The sequence below is a fragment of the Cucumis sativus genome, chromosome 2 (genome assembly GCF_000004075.3).
Source record: "Cucumis sativus cultivar 9930 chromosome 2, Cucumber_9930_V3, whole genome shotgun sequence".
Taxonomy (NCBI): Eukaryota; Viridiplantae; Streptophyta; class Magnoliopsida; order Cucurbitales; family Cucurbitaceae; genus Cucumis; species Cucumis sativus.
Genome location: NC_026656.2, coordinates 6,346,409 through 6,365,455, shown reverse-complemented (window position 1 = coordinate 6,365,455; position 19,047 = coordinate 6,346,409). Strand labels below are relative to the sequence as shown.

Here is a 19,047-nt window from a genome sequence, read left to right as displayed (position 1 = left end):
ATTCAAACATCTGTCTTTTCAACAATACATCTACTTAATTTATCGTGACTAGACTTAGGTGCAAGCATTTCTTCCTGCATCCATGTGTCCATCGCCTAACCTTTAGCTTTTCTCACATGTTTTTCCCTTGCCAACTAAAGCTCATCGTGTCGCTTTCTTTAACGCGATAGCATTTGGGCTTACACACTTATTTTCTCATTTTCCTTTCTCCATTTGTATCCCTCCTCACGGGACGTCTCTCTTCTATACTTAGTCAAACTTAGCCTCCTTAGTGGAGCTCATCTTCAACAGGATTCCCTTTTGGATCAGGGCCTCACAAACATTTTGGCCATAAAAAAGCCAAAATTATAGTAGAGTTTAAAATATAAATTTGATTCAAAATTGATATATGAAGTAATACAACATTTGAATGAGTTCAAATATTAATTTAACGTGAATTAAATTAAATAAAAAGATAACTTCCATGTGTTCCGTTTGATTCGTAAAAGTTTCCCACGTTCAATCACCCTCTCCATTAGCTCAAATCTTGTTCGACTATAAAGAATAACATGCAGAAAAGTGCGAAAAAGTAAAAGTAGAAAAAAAGAAAAAAGAAATGATGATCACAAAAAGGTTTTGTGTTTTTATCTCTTTAGCTTTTCTTCTTTGTAAAATTTCCTAATTTTCTTAAAGGATCCCACCAATAAAATCATGCTAAATCTTGATTTAATTATACAAATGTATATAGTTGCATTTTATTTCATTGGTTTTGTTGCAACTGTTTCAAATCAGCTACCTCTACATTTTGATTAGACGAGCCATTGCTCATGTGTTTGTGGTTTTCCTTTTTTCATGATTCATTTTCAAATATCTTATAATACTTCAAGAAAACATGTTTTGCAAGTGCTAAACGCAAAGCTCATCTTTCTACATGGCTTCTCTACAACTTATCAACTAACTTTCAATGATTATTTTAATAGGCCACTCCAATGGATACACTCCCCCTCCCCCATGTCAATGGCATTCACCTTTGGTGACAAGAAGTTTAATGACTCCTCTCGACCATCTTTGATGAACCTTTGATGACTAGTTCACAGTGGTTAAATCATCATTAATAGAAAGAATTCGCAAATCAAAACTAGACACATAATTAATGGACTAAAAATGAATTTGTTTTCTTTTATTTTCCATAATTGTTTTCCCCTTCTTTTTGCAGTTGAGGTCTTTAAAAGAACAAAATCAACGAAACTAAAATAATCAAACTTATATTAATATAATTGTTAAAATTAAGCCACAAAACTAGCGTTGAACAGTAGAAAATAATTGATAAAATATATAGGGAAAATATTATTTTCAGACTTTTATCTACTAACATGTGAAAGAAGAAAATCAATCTTCCAACAAAACTTTTATAATTCCACAAATTTCCAAGTTTTGGGGTACAACGTTAATAGCTGTATGAGCTTGTGTGCACTAAAATTTTAAATAAATCCATTTGATATACGTTGTTGACAAAATATGATATTTATGATACTATTACAAGTAAAAAAGAGAGGTGGAAAACAATCATGTAACGTACACCACAATCACACGAACATTATAACCAAGAATAAAATAGTTTACTGCTAAAAAACAACCATAATCTATAATATTTCAGCATGAACTCCAAATATCATACACCAAAATCCATAGATATATTTAGTATACAAGACATTACCACATGCAAATCAAATGCAAATGTTTGAAGGAATATTGAAAATATTTAAACACAGAAAGTGGGAAAGACTTATATAATCTCTAGTTTGAATCCTCCTTTTGTCAATAGTTTTGGGATTTAGGTTTTAGTCATTTGAGTGTAAGGTTTGAGAACTCATGCTTGAAGTGAGAGTGGCTGAGACTTCGAGGGAGGAAAGTTGGTACAAAAACTTACTTTATTATGTAGAGTATAATCTACTAGAAGTCAACTAATATTTAGAAGATAATTTATTGGTATAAACAAAGTGAGTATAGTATTCTCATAATTCATAAGCTTTAAAATTAGGATACAAATGATAACGAAATTATCCTTCACACGGTTGTGTTTGAAATTTCAACCTAATCATACTACTTGCATTATTTGCTATCAAAAGAAAATTAATAATGATGTCAAGTTCATGACATAAAACACTATGTCAAATGTTGAATGAAAAAAGAGTATGTAATAGATATTGATCAGCTCTCAACCAAAACTTCAAGATTTGAAATAGCTCTGGATATAAACAAATTACAAAAGTGCTTAAATGAGAAGATGAATTGGAAAATAAACATCCTTGGTCAAGGACCTTGACCAAGGAAAATAATGACTATTAACTTGAGAGATGATGAAGAGAAGTCTTTCTTTCAAGTGAGGGAAAAAAAGGAACCATTTAAAATGAATATTCATAAATAAGAAGAATCCCCAGCTCTTACACAAAAAAAAAAAAAAGATATAAAAGGTAGAGACTGACCCGCCCTTTCACTCAAAATAAAGAGTCATACAAATGAAAGCATCGCAGAACCACCCAAGACAATCAAGGGAAGAGTTTTCTTTTCTTTCGTTTTTTTTTTTTTTTTTTTCGTTTTTTGGGAAACAGAATAAAATTACAAGCAAAAAGAAGGGGCTTAGATGATATCTATCTATATAAATAGGCTTAGATTGAAGGGGAGAAAAAAGGAAGGCAGTGTTCTACACTAAATAAATGGCCTTGAATTATTGACCTGTGCCAAGCAAACAACACTTACAGAATGTCGTATCAGTACAATCTACAGGATGTTCCCATGCGATACTTGCAATTGGTCAAAGCAGCGATCGGAGACCTGCAATTCGTGTTTGAGAAGAGCAACAACATTAGAGAAGACATTCCATAAGTAAAAGCTGCAAAGGCCCCTCCCCTCTAACATGGTTGTTTGTGGCGGTCTGCAATCTCATTCATAAGAACTGATCCATGGGTACATTTCTTCAACTGGTGGCCAATTTAAAAACGAAAATTTTCAAGCCAAGCCGCTTATACATCTGCTCCCTGAAAAAGAGAGCCAAAAGGAAACTCTACATTTTGAACCTTTCAATGGGAAATAAAGTCTTATTACGTAAATGCTGGAATATCAGCTTGTTTTAAGCACAAAAGAATACTAAGACCTCTTTATGATTATTTTGAACTGAGTTTCAACTACTTGTTTCATGACAGTAATTATTGTCCTAAAAAACTATTAGCTTACCCAATTCACTCAGAATGGAGCTTCAAGAGACTCATCCCAAACCTCTGCACTTCCATTGGAGGCATCTTCAACATCTTCTTCCATAGAAAGCCTAATATATTCTCTATGCGCAAAACGGTCCCACTCTGTCAAAGTAGGGTTCTCACGTTCCTGCACGCCATAAGGTCAAAAACTGTCACCTGCCATGTTATCATAGCTGTTCCTAGTGCAATGACCACGTAAAATAGACATTCATCTACCTGGCGGATAAGGAATGGATCACGCGTTTCAAAGGCCATAAATTTGTTCAGATTAAAAAGAATATTAAAAACACTTCCAGAAAGCTTGCAGCTTTTTAGATCTCGCAGAGTGATATAAGTCTCATTCTGAAAGCAAGAACAAACAATGTGTAAAGCACAATCGTATCCTTTATTAATTTATAGAAGTTTTGGATAAGCTTTCAAAGATGATAATACCAATAGGATATCTTTTCATGATATTCTTCAAAAACATTGGACAAACATCCTAATACAGGAGAACAAAACTAATAAAGGAGTAGAAGCTGAACCTCTGGTCCAATCATATCAATTATCTGGCACAAAATATCCTCAAAAAGCACAGGTTCTTGAGCCATGCATTCCATACGATGTAACTGCTCCTCATAAAAGAATTGCAATTCATTCCGTGTTAAAATTCCATTAGCATCCAAATCTATGCACTTGAACCTAAAAAAAAAACAAGGCATCATCACAATAGGTATGTCAAAAACATGCTCAAGAAATTGAAAGCAACTAAAAATATGATGTCTTACTGTTATTCAGTAAAAAGGATGTGTATGCGTACAAAACCATGTCCTCTCTCTCTCTCTCTCTCTCTCATACCCACACACACACTTATATTTACAAGGAAACATATCAATTGAAAAAATGAAAGCTTACATAGTTAGAGTAAGTTCCTCAAGTATTATAAACAACTTAACCAAGAGCCAAAAAAATTATATACATACAACGCTCTGACCAAAACCAAAACGTAAATGAAAATTTATAAAAATGCATTCATTAGTTGAGTAGCACTTCCTTTAGAGACAAACTATAATTTCAGAACTGTAATGAATGAACAAATCAAATAGCGTTAATTTGTAACTTTCTTTCATCTTCACAATAATAAATGCACTATTGGACCTGAACTTAAAAAAATGTCCAGAGAAAGGAGAAACCAAAGAGCAAATCTTAAAAAAGGGCTATCCAATAAGCTGAATACAAAAAATAAAGGAAAAATCCCTTGGACAAAGGTAAAAAGGAAGCCATTAATCAAATTTGCACACGTTTCATCAAATTTATTGGCTATAATGCCTGAAAACTGAGGGAAGAAGCATCTTTGATTCAACTTCATCAAAGCCAAAGTGTGGTTTATACAGAACTTTATCAAACCCTTCTTTTGGGTCACTTTGAAAAAATGAAATCAGAGAACTTTTCAACGCAAGGAGAGACCTTTTTAATACTCTATGAATAGTATCACCAACTTAATTATATCTTAAAGTCAACTGTTGCCTCTTTTCAAATTTTATACTTTTGTATATCTTGTTACCAATCAGAGAAATCTTTTGTAACTACTTTGGTTAAGGATTTGGATTTCATTCTCCTCTTTTGTAATTTCAAGAATAATTAAATTGTTATCCAAAATAATAATAATGCCTGAAGACTTGAGCCATCTTACAAACAATTAATACGACCTGGTAAAAGTATTAGAAAACACCAATATTCACTTAAGATTTAGAGATAATGAGAATGAACATACCAATACTCAAGGCTAGGCTCTGATGATTTATCTTCCTCAGACAATATAAAATAAACAAAATCTTCATATCCCATCCTACCTTCAACCTTACTGGTAAACTTTCTTGGAACCTACGAGCCCATGGAACCATTTATAGAATTTAATACATTAGTACTCACTTCATAAATAAAACAGCGATTGAGAAAAGGAATAAAGTCTTACAGAGATTCTAAGGAAGTTCCATTTAGAACTGAAACCTATTATCTAGTTAAATGAATCACTTCTAAAAGGGCAATATACCAGATGATTCACAAACCTGAGAGAATATTCTATCGACAATCCGGTAGGTAAGTGCATGATTTCCATATTTGATAAGGTTCTCCTTATCAATCAAGAAATCATGATCCATGTCCAGCTCCCAAAATTTGCAATATATTACATAAAAATGCTCATAAGAAAAGTACCTACAATTAACGATTACTGCATGTTAAACAACAATCAAGATAAGACCTGAGAAAGCATATGCATCAACATAACATGCAAATTGAAAATAGAAGTTATACATGTCCTCTCTTCTGTTTTTTTTTTTTTTTTTTTTTTGGGGGGGGGGGGGGGGGTGGTTGGAAAGAGAACTAATATGTTAAGTATAATTAAGAGGTTCAAAAAGCATTCTTCTTATCCCAACATTCTGAGATGAAAAGACAATCCTTGGGTCATCTCTATCTTTCACATGTTTAATAGTCCGCATCTAGAGAGAAGAGAAAGAGAGATTCATATTGGTGGGATTCGTTTTAGTGCTTGGATTCAACATAATCTGAGATACAGTTACCCAATTGCAACTTATTTTGACACCAACCATCAAATTCTTACGCTCTCTTCTATCAGGGATACTAGCATTACTAAAACCCTTGCTTTTCTTTTTGAAGAAACAACTGCACTAACTCGAAGTTACAAGAAAGATATAAATCCATCGTCCAACAAAAACTTGAGAGAATTCATGAAACCCTTCAATGGACTCATATAAAACAAAAAAGAACCTGAAACAATAGTACAATCATGAGGAAGATAAAATAGAAGAAAGAATGAGAATAAATATGAAAGGGGAGATAAAAACGATGATGCAGCGCAAAGGAGTTATATATTGGAATGCTTTATGAACGAAACTCACGAGTGTAACATTCGCCATTTCTTTCGTTTTATCACAACACAAGCAAAAAAAATCTTCATCCATAAACCTACCTCAAAACTTTGTTGATATCCTCTTCTTCATCAGCATGTTGCATTGCATCAATCAGATTTCCACGTTTGAGCTCCCTAAGTGAAAGCTGACCATTTCCCGCTCTATTTATATAGTAATATATCCTGTATATTACTGTTTCAGCTGGTTCACAAAATAAAGGTTCATTAGAAAAGTGAAAAGAAAAGGTATAAAGATAGTCGGGTTGCATTATAACAGTGAATTTAAAAAGAATCTGGAATCAAGCAGGTTTACGATGATGTATCATAGCAAGAAGCCTTGAGTTGAGGGAACCCAGTATCAAGCCCCTGCCTAAAACATAAATTGTATACAACAGCAGGCATCTGCCATGGACTGCAAGGTCAATTCCAACGCACACCAGTGCCTAACCAACAATGCTAATGTCAACTCAACTGATGCAAACGAAAAAAAAATCAACAATCTGTACAACTGGATGAACTGCACAGCAGGACAACAGCAAACCAGTGCCATATTTTTTTAGATAAGAAACAATGTGTGTTATGCACAAAGCGGACCAAAAAAGGACAGCTAAAGGCTAGAGGGAAGACAAGACAAAAAGCCCAGAACTCCCTCAGAAAACAAGACAACAAAGCTTTAACAGGGCTTTCCAGTTCAATTGGATCATCATCATAAATAAGCTGAAATTACAAAAGAATTTCCTCTGTTTTGTCTATCACCAGCAGGCTGTAAACCGAGCTTTGCAAGAAAATGAGTCAAAAGAAAACTTATACTCGAAAATGCAAATTTCTTTCAAGGCACAAGTTCCAAATAAGCTCTTTAAGTGCAATAGCCCACAAGACCCTTTCTCTGTCTCTACGTAACCACCCCCCAAAGATTTCAAGCAGCCAATAATTTACTCTACTTGGTAAGGAAAAAGAAAGTTGAATTCCTTAAACAACTAATGCCAAGCCAAAGTGAGAAAAGGACAATGAATAAACGATCAAGCGATATTCAGCCAAGTAGCCCAAAGAAGAAATCAAATCTTTTACTCCAATTAAGAAGATGATTGCACCTATGCCCTTCACCTTCACCCTTGCCCCAAAAGAAGTACTGCATCAACTTTCCATCATTTTTATTTTATCAAAGCCATGAGAGCTTTCAATAGGGAGAAGTAGCAAACGACAAGCTATTCAAGAACTAAAACCAACTGAGCCAAAGTGGAGAAGTAATGACACACCTCGTCCTCCATCTCTTGGTCATCTGTTAACAACCCTTTGCCTACTCATTTGCACTAATAAAATTATTTCTTCTACCGCCAATAGAACAAAACCACAAATATACTTATTAACATTTTGGCTGAACAGCATTCCAATCTATTAAAGGCCGAGGAAGATATACCGATAAGGGACTCCCCAATGGCTTAAATGCATCCATGAGTCTAATACTTCAAATATAAGTCTAAAAGCTACACCGAACGGTGCCACCAGATCACATAGTAAAGTTAGGCATATTATTGTTCTCTGCTGACATATCTCAATTTTCTCATGAAAAAAACCAAATTTCTTCTATTTTCCAAAACCACCAAGAATCTTCCCACCTTCCATCTTAAGCAAGCCTTTATAATCCACAAACGGATTTTTATAACAAAAGAAGCTTCAAAGTGATGTTTGATTACCATCCAATCATCATGACCTAACAGCCTCGAGATTACCATAACTGAACTCCAATCTACTTCCACCATTCCCTTTTCTATTCTTACCCAAAAAAGAATGAGGTAACTACTAGGATAAGACCTTATATAGGCTAGTGAACACCATATTTCCTTTACCAAAATCCACTCATCTTAAGAAGATTAACCAATTGATGATTTGAAAGCATAGCAAGATCTTCATATTGCTTAATAAAATCTCTAAGCAAATCCAAACAAGTGAGACGTCCATCCCTTTTCACTAACACCAGCACCAGCAAGAATTGATAAAAATTTTCTACCTCCGTAAGATAGCGCCATACAACGCAGTCCAATAACCAACCATCTCGAAACCAGTATTTTGAAACCTTGAAGTTCCGGACTATCTCTATCTTGCTTGAAAAAGGAGGGAAACCGTATAAAGCAACAATCCTACCAAGGCCTTTTCAAACCAAAGGACATGGGATAACAAAACGGGAATACCAACTCTTGAACCATATCTTCAATATAAAAATACTAGTCCAGAGGTTCAGATGAACAGATATGAATCCTATCTTAGAAAGCTTGAATTGATGAGGAAAACTAGGAAGGATACAGATGGGCATACAAAAAACAAAAAAAAAATTCACCATATAAGCTAGAAACAAGCCACCAACTCAACATTGGAATCAACTTTGTGACGGAGACAGATTTTTTGCTTGTAAAATGAAAAATTACTGAGATAACATAAATATTCCATTAGTATAATATAGCTACGCAAACATTAAAATTGTGAACTACATTAAGAACTTAAAACCCATTCTATAAGACATAATAAAGATCATAAAGTACTCACTAGGCTTTCTACCTTATGGGCCATGAGGTATACAATAAATAAAGAAACCATGGCATTGAAGTCCAAAGAATAAGATGGTTTAGGCTTCTTAAAAAAAGGAATAAGATGGTTAAAGAAATGTGTGGGTTTCAGGATTTGTTTGTAAAGAAAACAAATATTTATATTTCACATAAATATCATGATGAAAGAGATTTGATGGTTTAAAAATTAATGAAACGAGTCAACTAAACTAACCAGAGATGAACACAAGTATAAGGGAAAAGAAAGCACAAAGCAAAACAGAAATATCATCCATTTAAAGTTGGACAATTCAGCCAAAGAAGCACCAACCATATCTTTCCTGAAATTCTGGAGTGCTCTGCAGGAATTCTAGCCCTGGGTGTGTTGCTAAAAGTTCTCGAAGGACAGGTTTGAAATCATCCTGTAATCAAATCAAAACATTCAACTTTACCGAGAACAAGATTAAATGTATAACACATTTATGCTTACTTCAGAATGATATCAATTTCATTTTAACCATTCACTGGATATGATCTTTGGTTGCAATAATATAGGTAAGAAGTAACATGATTTTTTGATGAAAACAACTTTCATTGAGAAAGAAATAATATAAGGGCATACAAAAAAGCCAGCCCACAAGACAACCCTAGTAAAGGAAGGGGGACCAACTAAGTAAAATGTTGCCTATAGAATAGTTACAAAAATTCTTCGAACCGACGCGCAAAGAGACGTGAAATCTGACCAAATCTCACTATGCCCCCTCTCTTCACCCCTAAACACCCTAGCATTCCTCCGCCCAAAATAACCACACACACCCCAGCACGCCATAAAAAGCCTCTCCCTATTGGCTGAAGGGCGGATGGAGAATGAACTGATAGAACTTGTAATTTATGCCTATACCGACAATAAAAAAATAACTTTCTTCCATAGAATCAATAATCTAACAAATACAAATATTTTGATAAATATGTTAATCAACATTAATTCAACAATTGAATAACCAGGACTCAGGAGATAAGAGAAGAAAGTAAATGATTAAGAACAGAAAGAAACCTGAGTCAGATACTTGAGATCCGGCTGCTTTAAAATCCTAAAAATTTGGGTTGGTAAATCCAGTGTCAACATATTTCCATTGATCCAGTACTCGACAAAAGCATCCCTGCAACATAGTTACGATGATGATATTTTCTGTGTATCGAATAAATGGTGATGATGGTAAAATTTTTACAAAAATGTGACAAATATTTTAGGTAGAAGAAAATCTAGCAAAAAGAAACCAAAAAGATCCTCTTTTTAATAATTAATTGCTAAGGTCTGTCTGTCAGTGTTTCAACTAACCTCACAAGACAACCATTAGACATATAAAAATCCCATTCATCCTGACAATTTGAATGTGCCATATAACTACAGAATGTTCCACTATAATACTGTATTTAACCCACCAACCACGCTGATGCAAACTAAATCAACCAAAAAATGCATGCAGGATAGTGCATGGGTAGCTTCATTTTCCAGTCTTAGCTTGTCAATGACCTAAAAGTCATTCCAAACCAATATAGCTATTTATTCCTGACAAACCCGGTATTACCCATGTCCAAAAGGAGTTTTGAGGTTCTTTTGTTTTATGCTGACAATGAATCTCCTCAGTATGTAAATATGGGGGCCATTTCTGGATTTCCTTTTTGTAAAAAAAAATTGAAAGCAACAACTCCAATTGAGAAAACGTAAAAGAAAACAAGCCCACAAAAACATCCCAAAAAAGTTTGTAGATATCGAAACATTGGAAAGAAGAAGTGCTGCATGCATTCTCTCCCAGCTAAAGGCTTTTGTGTAAAATACATGACAAAATATAATTTGCATCTCTTTATGCTACAACCCAATGCCCCTGCTTGTTGGTTAGATCTCTTCAAAGAGTTTGGTAGGACAATGTCTCACTCAAAGGTAAGCTCACCTCCTTAACCAATTCCAAAGGGATGAGAATGTGCACTATGCCACAATCAATCAGTACAACCACAGCTTAACACACCAGTTTCTCTCACATTTTTCCAGGTCTTAGGCACATCCAATCCAACCACACCAACCGACTCAACAATAAATCCCCACCATCCACTTCTTCATCGCTGTCACTCATCTCTGGTGTTTCCTCTTCCATTCATTGCATAGCTATTCCATCTATCTCCAACTTTTCATCAAAATCTTGAACCACCATGGCTAGCAATCCTTTCATATTGAAGCCATGGCCAAATTTGAAATTTTTATCCCTTCCCAAGCTTTTTATAGGTTAAAATTCACTTTTAGTTTCGAAGCCTTTGTGGAGCTAGCAATTTAGTTCATGAACTATGAGTTGTAACAATTTAGTGCCTGTACTTACAATTTTGTAACAACCAAGTCCTTTTTCAAATTTGTAAGAATTTAATCCCCACCATAAAAAAATTCATCAAAATTAAATGTTGATTATTTAGTATTTAACGTTTTAAGCTTTGTAGTTTATTAACATATTGGGTCCATAATTAGATTATTGCTTTACCTATGTAAGAAATTACTATAAAGTTTAGGGCAAGTATCAATTTTTACCTTTAAACTTTGGGGTTTGCATCAGCTAAAACCCTAAACTAATAGTTGTAGCAATTAAAACCCAAAACTTTACCCTTATTTCGATTTTCCAACTTTAGCATTATGATTTGAGTCAATTAATATCCAAAATTTTCATAAGCCAATCAATTAAACCTTTCATTACAATAACCTCCAAATCAAATTAGATCAAAGCAAGCTAATCTTAGAGGTGCTTGGGGGGCAAAGTTGGTTATTATAATCAACGATTACTACTGTTGGTTATAATATTGAGTGTTTGAGGTATGGCTATTTTAGTATGGATATAATAATCTGTGTTTAAGGTGCACTGTTTTAGTCTAAGTACAAAGTAGTAAACACTATAACAAAGAGAAAAAAAGCAATAGGAAATAGTAAACAATATAGCAAAGATAGAATCGAAATAGTAATAATTAGTCAATTACATGTTATAATAGTTGGAGACACCAACTACTTTAATTGGAGCCTCAAACATTAAGTAAGCTATAATTGTCCACTCCACCAGCTTCAAGTTAGTGGTCAAAACATGCTTCTATCTTAGCACACAAAATATGATAATAATATAATTCCCTTCACGTAGCTAACACTCCAATCAGTTTTTCCAGACTCAAATGATGTTGGGGTACATTAATACTCTGGTCCTGTCACCCATGGAATTTGGTGGAAACCAAATCCCTCCAAAGAACAAAAAATATTGTCAAGACTGTTCCCTAGCTGCACCAAATTATGCTTGTCAACCAGCACAGCCTAACTTTCATTTGACCTCCTCTTTACAAACTAAGGCCTCCCTTATAACTCAAAGATACAGATGTGTAATCTATAGAACAAATCCTGTTCAAGTATGGTCGTCAAACTAAGGCCTCCCTCCTTTAACTCTAGATCTCACTCCTTCGCCCAATAGGAGCATCTTACTTTAGTATGACATCAACCAAGTCAAGTGATAGCAATGGCCTGTAGCAAAGGAAGGCTTGGAGTTTGGGGTGGAGTTCAACATCCGAGACCACTCTTTTTCCTTCAATATTGAGTAATGTCATATTCTTGTCCTCTATTCTTAATGTTGCTTCCATTTGCGACATCTTAACATACCCCATAGTTCAACCATGACCTCATTCTTTTTTTGGATAAGAAACATTTTTATTAATCCGTGAAAAACATTCTAGCCTCTGGTAGTAATTAAGAGCATTCCAGCACTAACACATCGAAAGTCTTTTACTTCCAATCCAAGAAGCGAAGCAAGTCAAGGTGGTAAAAGAAATCAGGGGAATGGTTTCTGGTAAACAGTGTCCAAATATCCTCCAAAAAATCTAAACTCATTGCCACTCTACAACCTAAAACTAGAAATTTTTCTTTCCTTTCTTCTCAATGAAAGCTCATTTAGTCATAAGAAAAATCCAGATTTCAGGGGGGCTTGTCTTAAATTTCTTGTTCTTATGGGCAAGTTTGAGTTTTATGTTTTGTTTCCTCTTCTATACTTCGAGCATTAGACTCAATTTATTAAATAAAGGAAAATCTTGTTTCCGTTTTAAGAAAAGTGTCTACTGACCAGTGCTAATTGGGGATTTAACAATATTGTAAAACTAGAATTAACAAAATCCCCCAATTCAATTTCACCGTTAAGTACAAACCAACTATTAGGACTAAAAAGGACTTGAAGGAACAAAAACCCAAAAGGTTATCTAATCTCCCTACAATTTTTTTATGGGGCATTTTTAAAAATAGCAAAATAAATTAAAATATTTACAAGCTATAGCAAAATTTTGGATTCTATTACTGATAGTCTTCTATCACTATAGTATATCAATGACTATCAGTGATAGAATTTACTATAGGTTGTAAATATTTTGTAAAATCTACTATTTTTAAAAGTTTCCCTTTTTTTATACATATAATATATACAATCAACAACTTTAGGGGGAAAATAAATAAAGAATACATACAAAAAAAACCAAGCCCACAAAAGCAACCCCACTAAAACAAATGTTGTAGATTAGATAATATTTTCGGCAACATCCAAGGACGAAAACTCCCTACATTGATCACATCAAAGGGCAAGAAAATAAGAAGGCAAGTTGAAGGTCAAGATTCTAAAATTAAACCCCCAGAGTTGAAAAAGATATTAGGATTTCATTTAAGAAAGGTCTACAAAAAACAAAAGTAGAAAATATGTAATTTGAATAATTACAATTTTCTGAAGGCTGAATATATTTGTAGCTTTGTAATCATTCACTCTTCCTCACAAATCTATTGCCTATTAGCAACAACAACAGTGTTAGCAGCAAAGTCTAGCATATTAGCAACATTTTATGGAATATTTCGTAGGGGAAGAAAATAGAGAGAAACAGAGAGAGACAACAGCTAAGCTAGACACAGTGTTCTTCAGTAACAAGAGAAACCTACCTTGACACAATGCCAGTGCTATTAACATCTATCTTTCTGAAAAGAGAAGTGGAAAAGAATGATGGCAGCTTGCATACTTCTTTTGTGATTGCCCTAAATTCTGGCATTACAAAAGAAGAGTTAGTGTCCATTGGAGACATGAGACGATACATGAATTTCTGAGATATCTCACCATGGATCTGTAATCCATCCAAGTGTCCATAAAAACCCTGATTGATCCTGTATAAGCACTGCTCTTTTATGTCAATTGGTGCTGGACGTCCATTTTGGAAGTAAAACTACAATATGTAAAGCTGACCAATTAGAGCAGTCATCATAATCCCAGGAAATCAAATTCAACTGATAATGGTAAATGTAAATAGATAAAAGAAGCATAAAAATGCATACCAAATTGAAGCATAGCTCTAAAATTATTAACAAAAGATAATCAAGTACACTCTGCACCTAACCTGCGGAATTGGTTCTTTAATTGGCTCACTAATCACTTTCAGTGGGGAACCCAAATTAGAAGGGCCCACCCTCTGTCTCATCACCCGAGGGGAACCAGATAAACTTCTGGGTGATAGAGGAGGAGCACTCCCAGCAGGAAATATAGAAGGCAGCGAATTGCTAGCAGAAGCATGAGGACTAGAAGAATTTCCAGGCACATTCAAGGGTACACCAGCCTTTGCATCGTTAAGCAGTGACGTCACCTACACAGATACAATAGATAAATAATGAATACGATTACATTCCATACACGCCCAAACCACAGATGAAGCAATGCGAACTAAAATCAAGGACACAAAAATAGAAATAATAGAAATAATAGAAAAAGAAAAAAGTGAAATGCAACTGTCAAACCCCAAAACTGGCATCCAGACACTCAGTTAGATATGATCTTTTCAGCACACGTAACATATTCGTAAGTGTCAATGACTAACACGGCTCAAATTCACAAGTTTTAAATAAAAAAGCAAGATTTCCATCCAAATATTAAAAATCCATGATTTACCAATTTCCCCAATTCAACAAGCTTTGTCATCCAAGAAAATCAAGGTTAGAACAGGATGTGTACCAAGCGATTAGTGCCAGGAAGCGAAAGCCACTGCTCAAACAGCTTCTCGACAAAATCAGGATTGGATTTAATCGACAAAGGAGAGACCTCCGCCAGCTGCAACAATTCAGCGTCCAAGGACGCCACATCGCAAGAGATTTCCATATTCATCGAAACCAGAGCGTGAGTCTCGCATGAACCAGTACCGAAATCAACCAACACCCCACCAATCAGTTAACCCTAGATGCCAATTCCAACCCTGGAAAGGCAATAAATCTCAAAGCATCCTGAAGAAGAACAAATCAAGATTACAAAAAGGAATGCAACCCAGAAATTTGTTGATCAGATTCAGAGCTACAGAGAACAGAAGAAAGTCCCAGATCTTGGGGAAGTGAAGGTGGGTATGGTGGGTGTGGCAACGAGATTGAAATGAGTGATTGGGGGCTGGGAAAAGGAGGGAAAGCGAGAAAAAAACTGTTTGAGAGAGATCGATTGCGATTTCAGGGAGAGGGGAAAACTGTGAGAGAGAGAAAATTTTCTCGAGAAAATGAAAAAGAAATAGAAAAAGAGAAAGAAAGTAGTAGCAAACAGATGAAGTATTTTTCTTGTAAGAAATGGAAAGAAAATGGCTAAAGGAAAGAGGGAGCGCGGTTTCCTATGGTGTTTAAGGAGTCTAAAATACGGTATACGAAATCACGTGTGCATATCACGTGGTAATTACTTTTTAGTTTTACCTTTATTGATACTAAACTCTAAATACAACCAAAATTATAAGGCCTATCATCTACTATCTTATAGTTATTATACTATCTACTTATGCTAAATTGTGATTTTATAGTTTGTGTTTGAGTCGTAAACTATCACACTCTTGTTTATAATTTTACGTGTTTGTAGTACAAATTATTATAGTCTCAATTATAACAATATGTAAACTAAGGGTGTAAATAGGTTGGGTTGTCGGGTTATATTAAATGAAGAAAAAATGCATATCTAGTAAATTTTAAATGAAGAAAAAATAACTCAAAATAAATAATCGCTAACATTGAGAGTGGAGGAGAGACAATCGAAGATGGTGAAATGAGAAGTTAACAGCGGCAAACACGGAGAAGTAGAGGTGTGAGATGAGAAGTCGAGACGAGAGGGAGAGGGTAACGTTGGCGACGACGTGAGATAAGAAGCTGAGATGAGTGAGAGGGTAACGTAGAGAGATGTGAGACGTAGGGTGACGTAGTTTTAACGAAGTGAGGTTCCAGGCCTAAATTTACTTTTACTAAATTAATACTAAAACATAATATAAATATAAATATATAAACAAATATATACATATACATGCATACATACATACATATATACATATACATGCATACACACATATATATATATAATATTAATTTAAACAAATAAATGAATATATAATTTTAACAAGATTGCTACTAAAAAAACTTAATTTATAATACATGTATCTTCTATCTCATTTGCTTGCTAAGAAGTTGAGAAGAGGCTAAGAGTTTGTCCAAAGATCTCGGGATAGAACTGTTCAGACTCAATCTTGTCAGCCAAGAGAAGAGGCAGAGAAAATACGGAAGTACCCATGCCATCTTCGAGCAATCTCGGGCAAGATAGAAAACAAAGAGCAAATCCTAGTGTTAAGGCAAGAACATCTTGGTGCTTGACAACCGAGTTGAAAAACAAAAAGGTTTTAAAGATGGGTCTCCGACCATCTCGAGGTTGTGTTCGATTAAGTCTGGAAGCATAAAAGGAAATTATTAGGATTTTCGGACATGTTCAACTAAGAAAAGTGCAGATCTCGAGTCGATCTCGACCAAGATCATTAAAGGACGCGTGACAGACAGATTTATGGAAAATTCCAACGTATAAGGGTTTAGCATTTGTCGTGTGCAAAAAGTATTTTAAAGACATCAAACTCTTATTCCTCGAATTTCTCATCAATTTTACTTCAAGAGCAAGTAAAGAGAAGAAGTAGAGAGAAGTTGGGTTTTCTTGCAAGAGTGGAGTCAAGACAAGAGGGTAGTTTAGCGCCAAGCTTCAATTGAGACGTTAAACCAAGAGACATCCAAGAGGTCAAAGGTGTTGGCAGGTTTGAGCTAAAGAGAAAGAGTAGAACTTGAGACTAGATCCAAGCTCTAAATTAGTGGGAGCTCGTGTGGAGCTAGGGTGAACTTGAAGAATCGATCTTGTGCAAGCTAAGACCCCCAAAGAGTCCAAAGAAATCAAGGTTAGTATGAAAGAGTTCTCGTGAGAAGAAAAAGTAAAAATGTAAGGAAGTTGAAGAAGTTTCTCTTTGTTGGAATCAAAGAGTTTACTTTGATGTTTCTTATTATTTCCGGGGTAATAAAAAATAGGACAAATCTATAAACCCAGAATCTAGCCAAAAGTAGTGAGTGACTAAAATGAATTTCTAAGCTTGATTTAAGAATTTATGTTTTAAAGCATGCTTTGAGTTTAAGTTGTTGAATATGCTAGATTTATGAATTATTTACAAAGCATGAGTTTCAAGTTTAGAAATGAGTCATGGGAAAGCATGATTGAGTTAAATTTCTAAAGCATTCAAATTGAGAAATGTTTCTTAAAATGTGAGAATTATGAGAATGTGTTTCAATGTTGAGTTTCTTCAAGTATTTGAGCAAGGAGATTATTAAAAGCAAAGCTAGATTTGAGGCTTGCTTAATGTAAGAGTTTTTCACAAACATGTTAACTTAAGTAAGTTAAAGTTTTAGCATGAGAATTCTTAATATGTTTAAGTCTATACCAAAACGTCTTGATATGATAGCAGGGAGATTTTTATGTGCACAGAGGTCGTGTGATGAAGGTATCTAGTTGATGTCTAGAGTTTTCATCTAGGTAAGAGATTAGTGTCACACACAATCCTGGAGCACCTTCTTACTAGACCCAAGATGTGGCATGAAACAGATCGACGTCGTTCTTTTTCTAACAATGTCTGTCAACTCTGCTTAACCTGTAATTCTTATCTATCGCTTTTTCCTTAAATGTAACATAAGATGTGAAAAGAAAATTCTAACTTGAAAACAATCATTTAAATCTTTTACAAAACATCTGCAGGTTTACCCAACCTTTGGACAACCTGCTCAATAGTCTTATATAGACAAAATGAAGTTCAGAGTTCCAACTAAAGCAAAACCAAAACAAAACTCAACAATTTCAAAGCCTTATACTAGTTATTACAGACAACGACAACTAAGTTCTCTCTTAGCTTAATTATAAATTATCATGCATGCATGAAACAAGCCATACAAAAATCAAGTCAAACTTCTAGAACAGTAGGTAAAGCTTTAACAAGCGTTGAAACCACAATCTCTACCTATAAGGGAATTAAACATTGAAATGATGAACTATAAAGCCCTGTGAGTGACAAATTTTAAAACAAAACATGTTTATTGAAACAAGTATACAACACATAATACAATCTTATAAAGTACTTTTCTAGGCAAATATTTCTAACAAAGCAACTCATGACTTAGAATCAGCTGCTTGACTTTACTACATTGTGGTAGGGCATGTCCAGTACTCCCAACGTCTTCTTTTTTTTGTCTTAACCTTACGATGTAGTAGGGCACGCCCAATACTCCCATCGTCCTTGTCGTAGTGGGGCACATCTGAAACTCACGACCGCATCATTATCATGGAGTACACTCAACATCGTAATCTTCTTTATGCATATAACACCGTTATAATCTCAGTCATGCATTTAGTATCACTCTTAGAAATATCAAAACATTTAATCATGCTTTGCCCTCAAGAATTGCTAGCTTAAGTCTCAACTTAGCTTTATAACTCGTACTTAGCTACTAAAGCTTTTTAACTTGGTGTAACTCTTGCATCATGTCTTATCTAAGCTTATCTATCACTTAGATACATTCTCATAAAGTCAGCATTCAAATAATTAGCTCGAAAATCTCATGTTCGACTTGAATGCTTTTAAACTAGATCATGCATACTTATTTATCGATCTCATAAAACTCTTTCTAAACTTGAAAGTCATGCTTGGTAATATGTTTATAACTCAAGTATAAATGTAATACTTTTAACTCAAAGCATGCTATAAATATAACTTAATTAAACAAGTTTAGAATCTATTTGAAACTCATTTTTGTCACTCACAACTTTTGGCTAAGTGCTTGGTTTATAGATTTGCCCTATTTTCTCTTGCCTTGAAAATAAAAATAAAACTCAAGTAAATCATGGGATACAACTAAAGAAGCTTCTTCAACTTCTTACTTGTTTCTTTTTTATTCTTGAGATAGCTCTTTTCTTACTAACCTTAATTTCTTTGAACGCTTGCTCAATACTGGTTCTTC

General features: G+C 34.5%; 1 protein-coding gene across 1 annotated transcript; it reads right to left on the bottom strand.

Moving 5' to 3' along the window:
- Positions 1-2,337: 2,337 nt before the first annotated feature.
- Positions 2,338-15,338, bottom strand: LOC101207208 (serine/threonine protein phosphatase 2A regulatory subunit B''beta). Its single transcript, XM_004152772.3, has 13 exons — positions 14,732-15,338; positions 14,124-14,366; positions 13,847-13,952; positions 13,675-13,774; positions 9,742-9,847; positions 9,019-9,109; positions 6,208-6,349; positions 5,285-5,432; positions 4,990-5,099; positions 3,761-3,917; positions 3,453-3,578; positions 3,214-3,363; positions 2,338-3,017 (listed from the first exon to the last, which is right to left on the bottom strand). Exons 1-12 carry the CDS (start codon positions 14,879-14,881, stop codon positions 3,223-3,225), a joined length of 1,620 nt encoding a protein of 539 aa, XP_004152820.1. The 5' UTR covers positions 14,882-15,338; the 3' UTR covers positions 2,338-3,017; positions 3,214-3,222.
- Between the last annotated feature and the right edge of the window lie 3,709 nt (positions 15,339-19,047).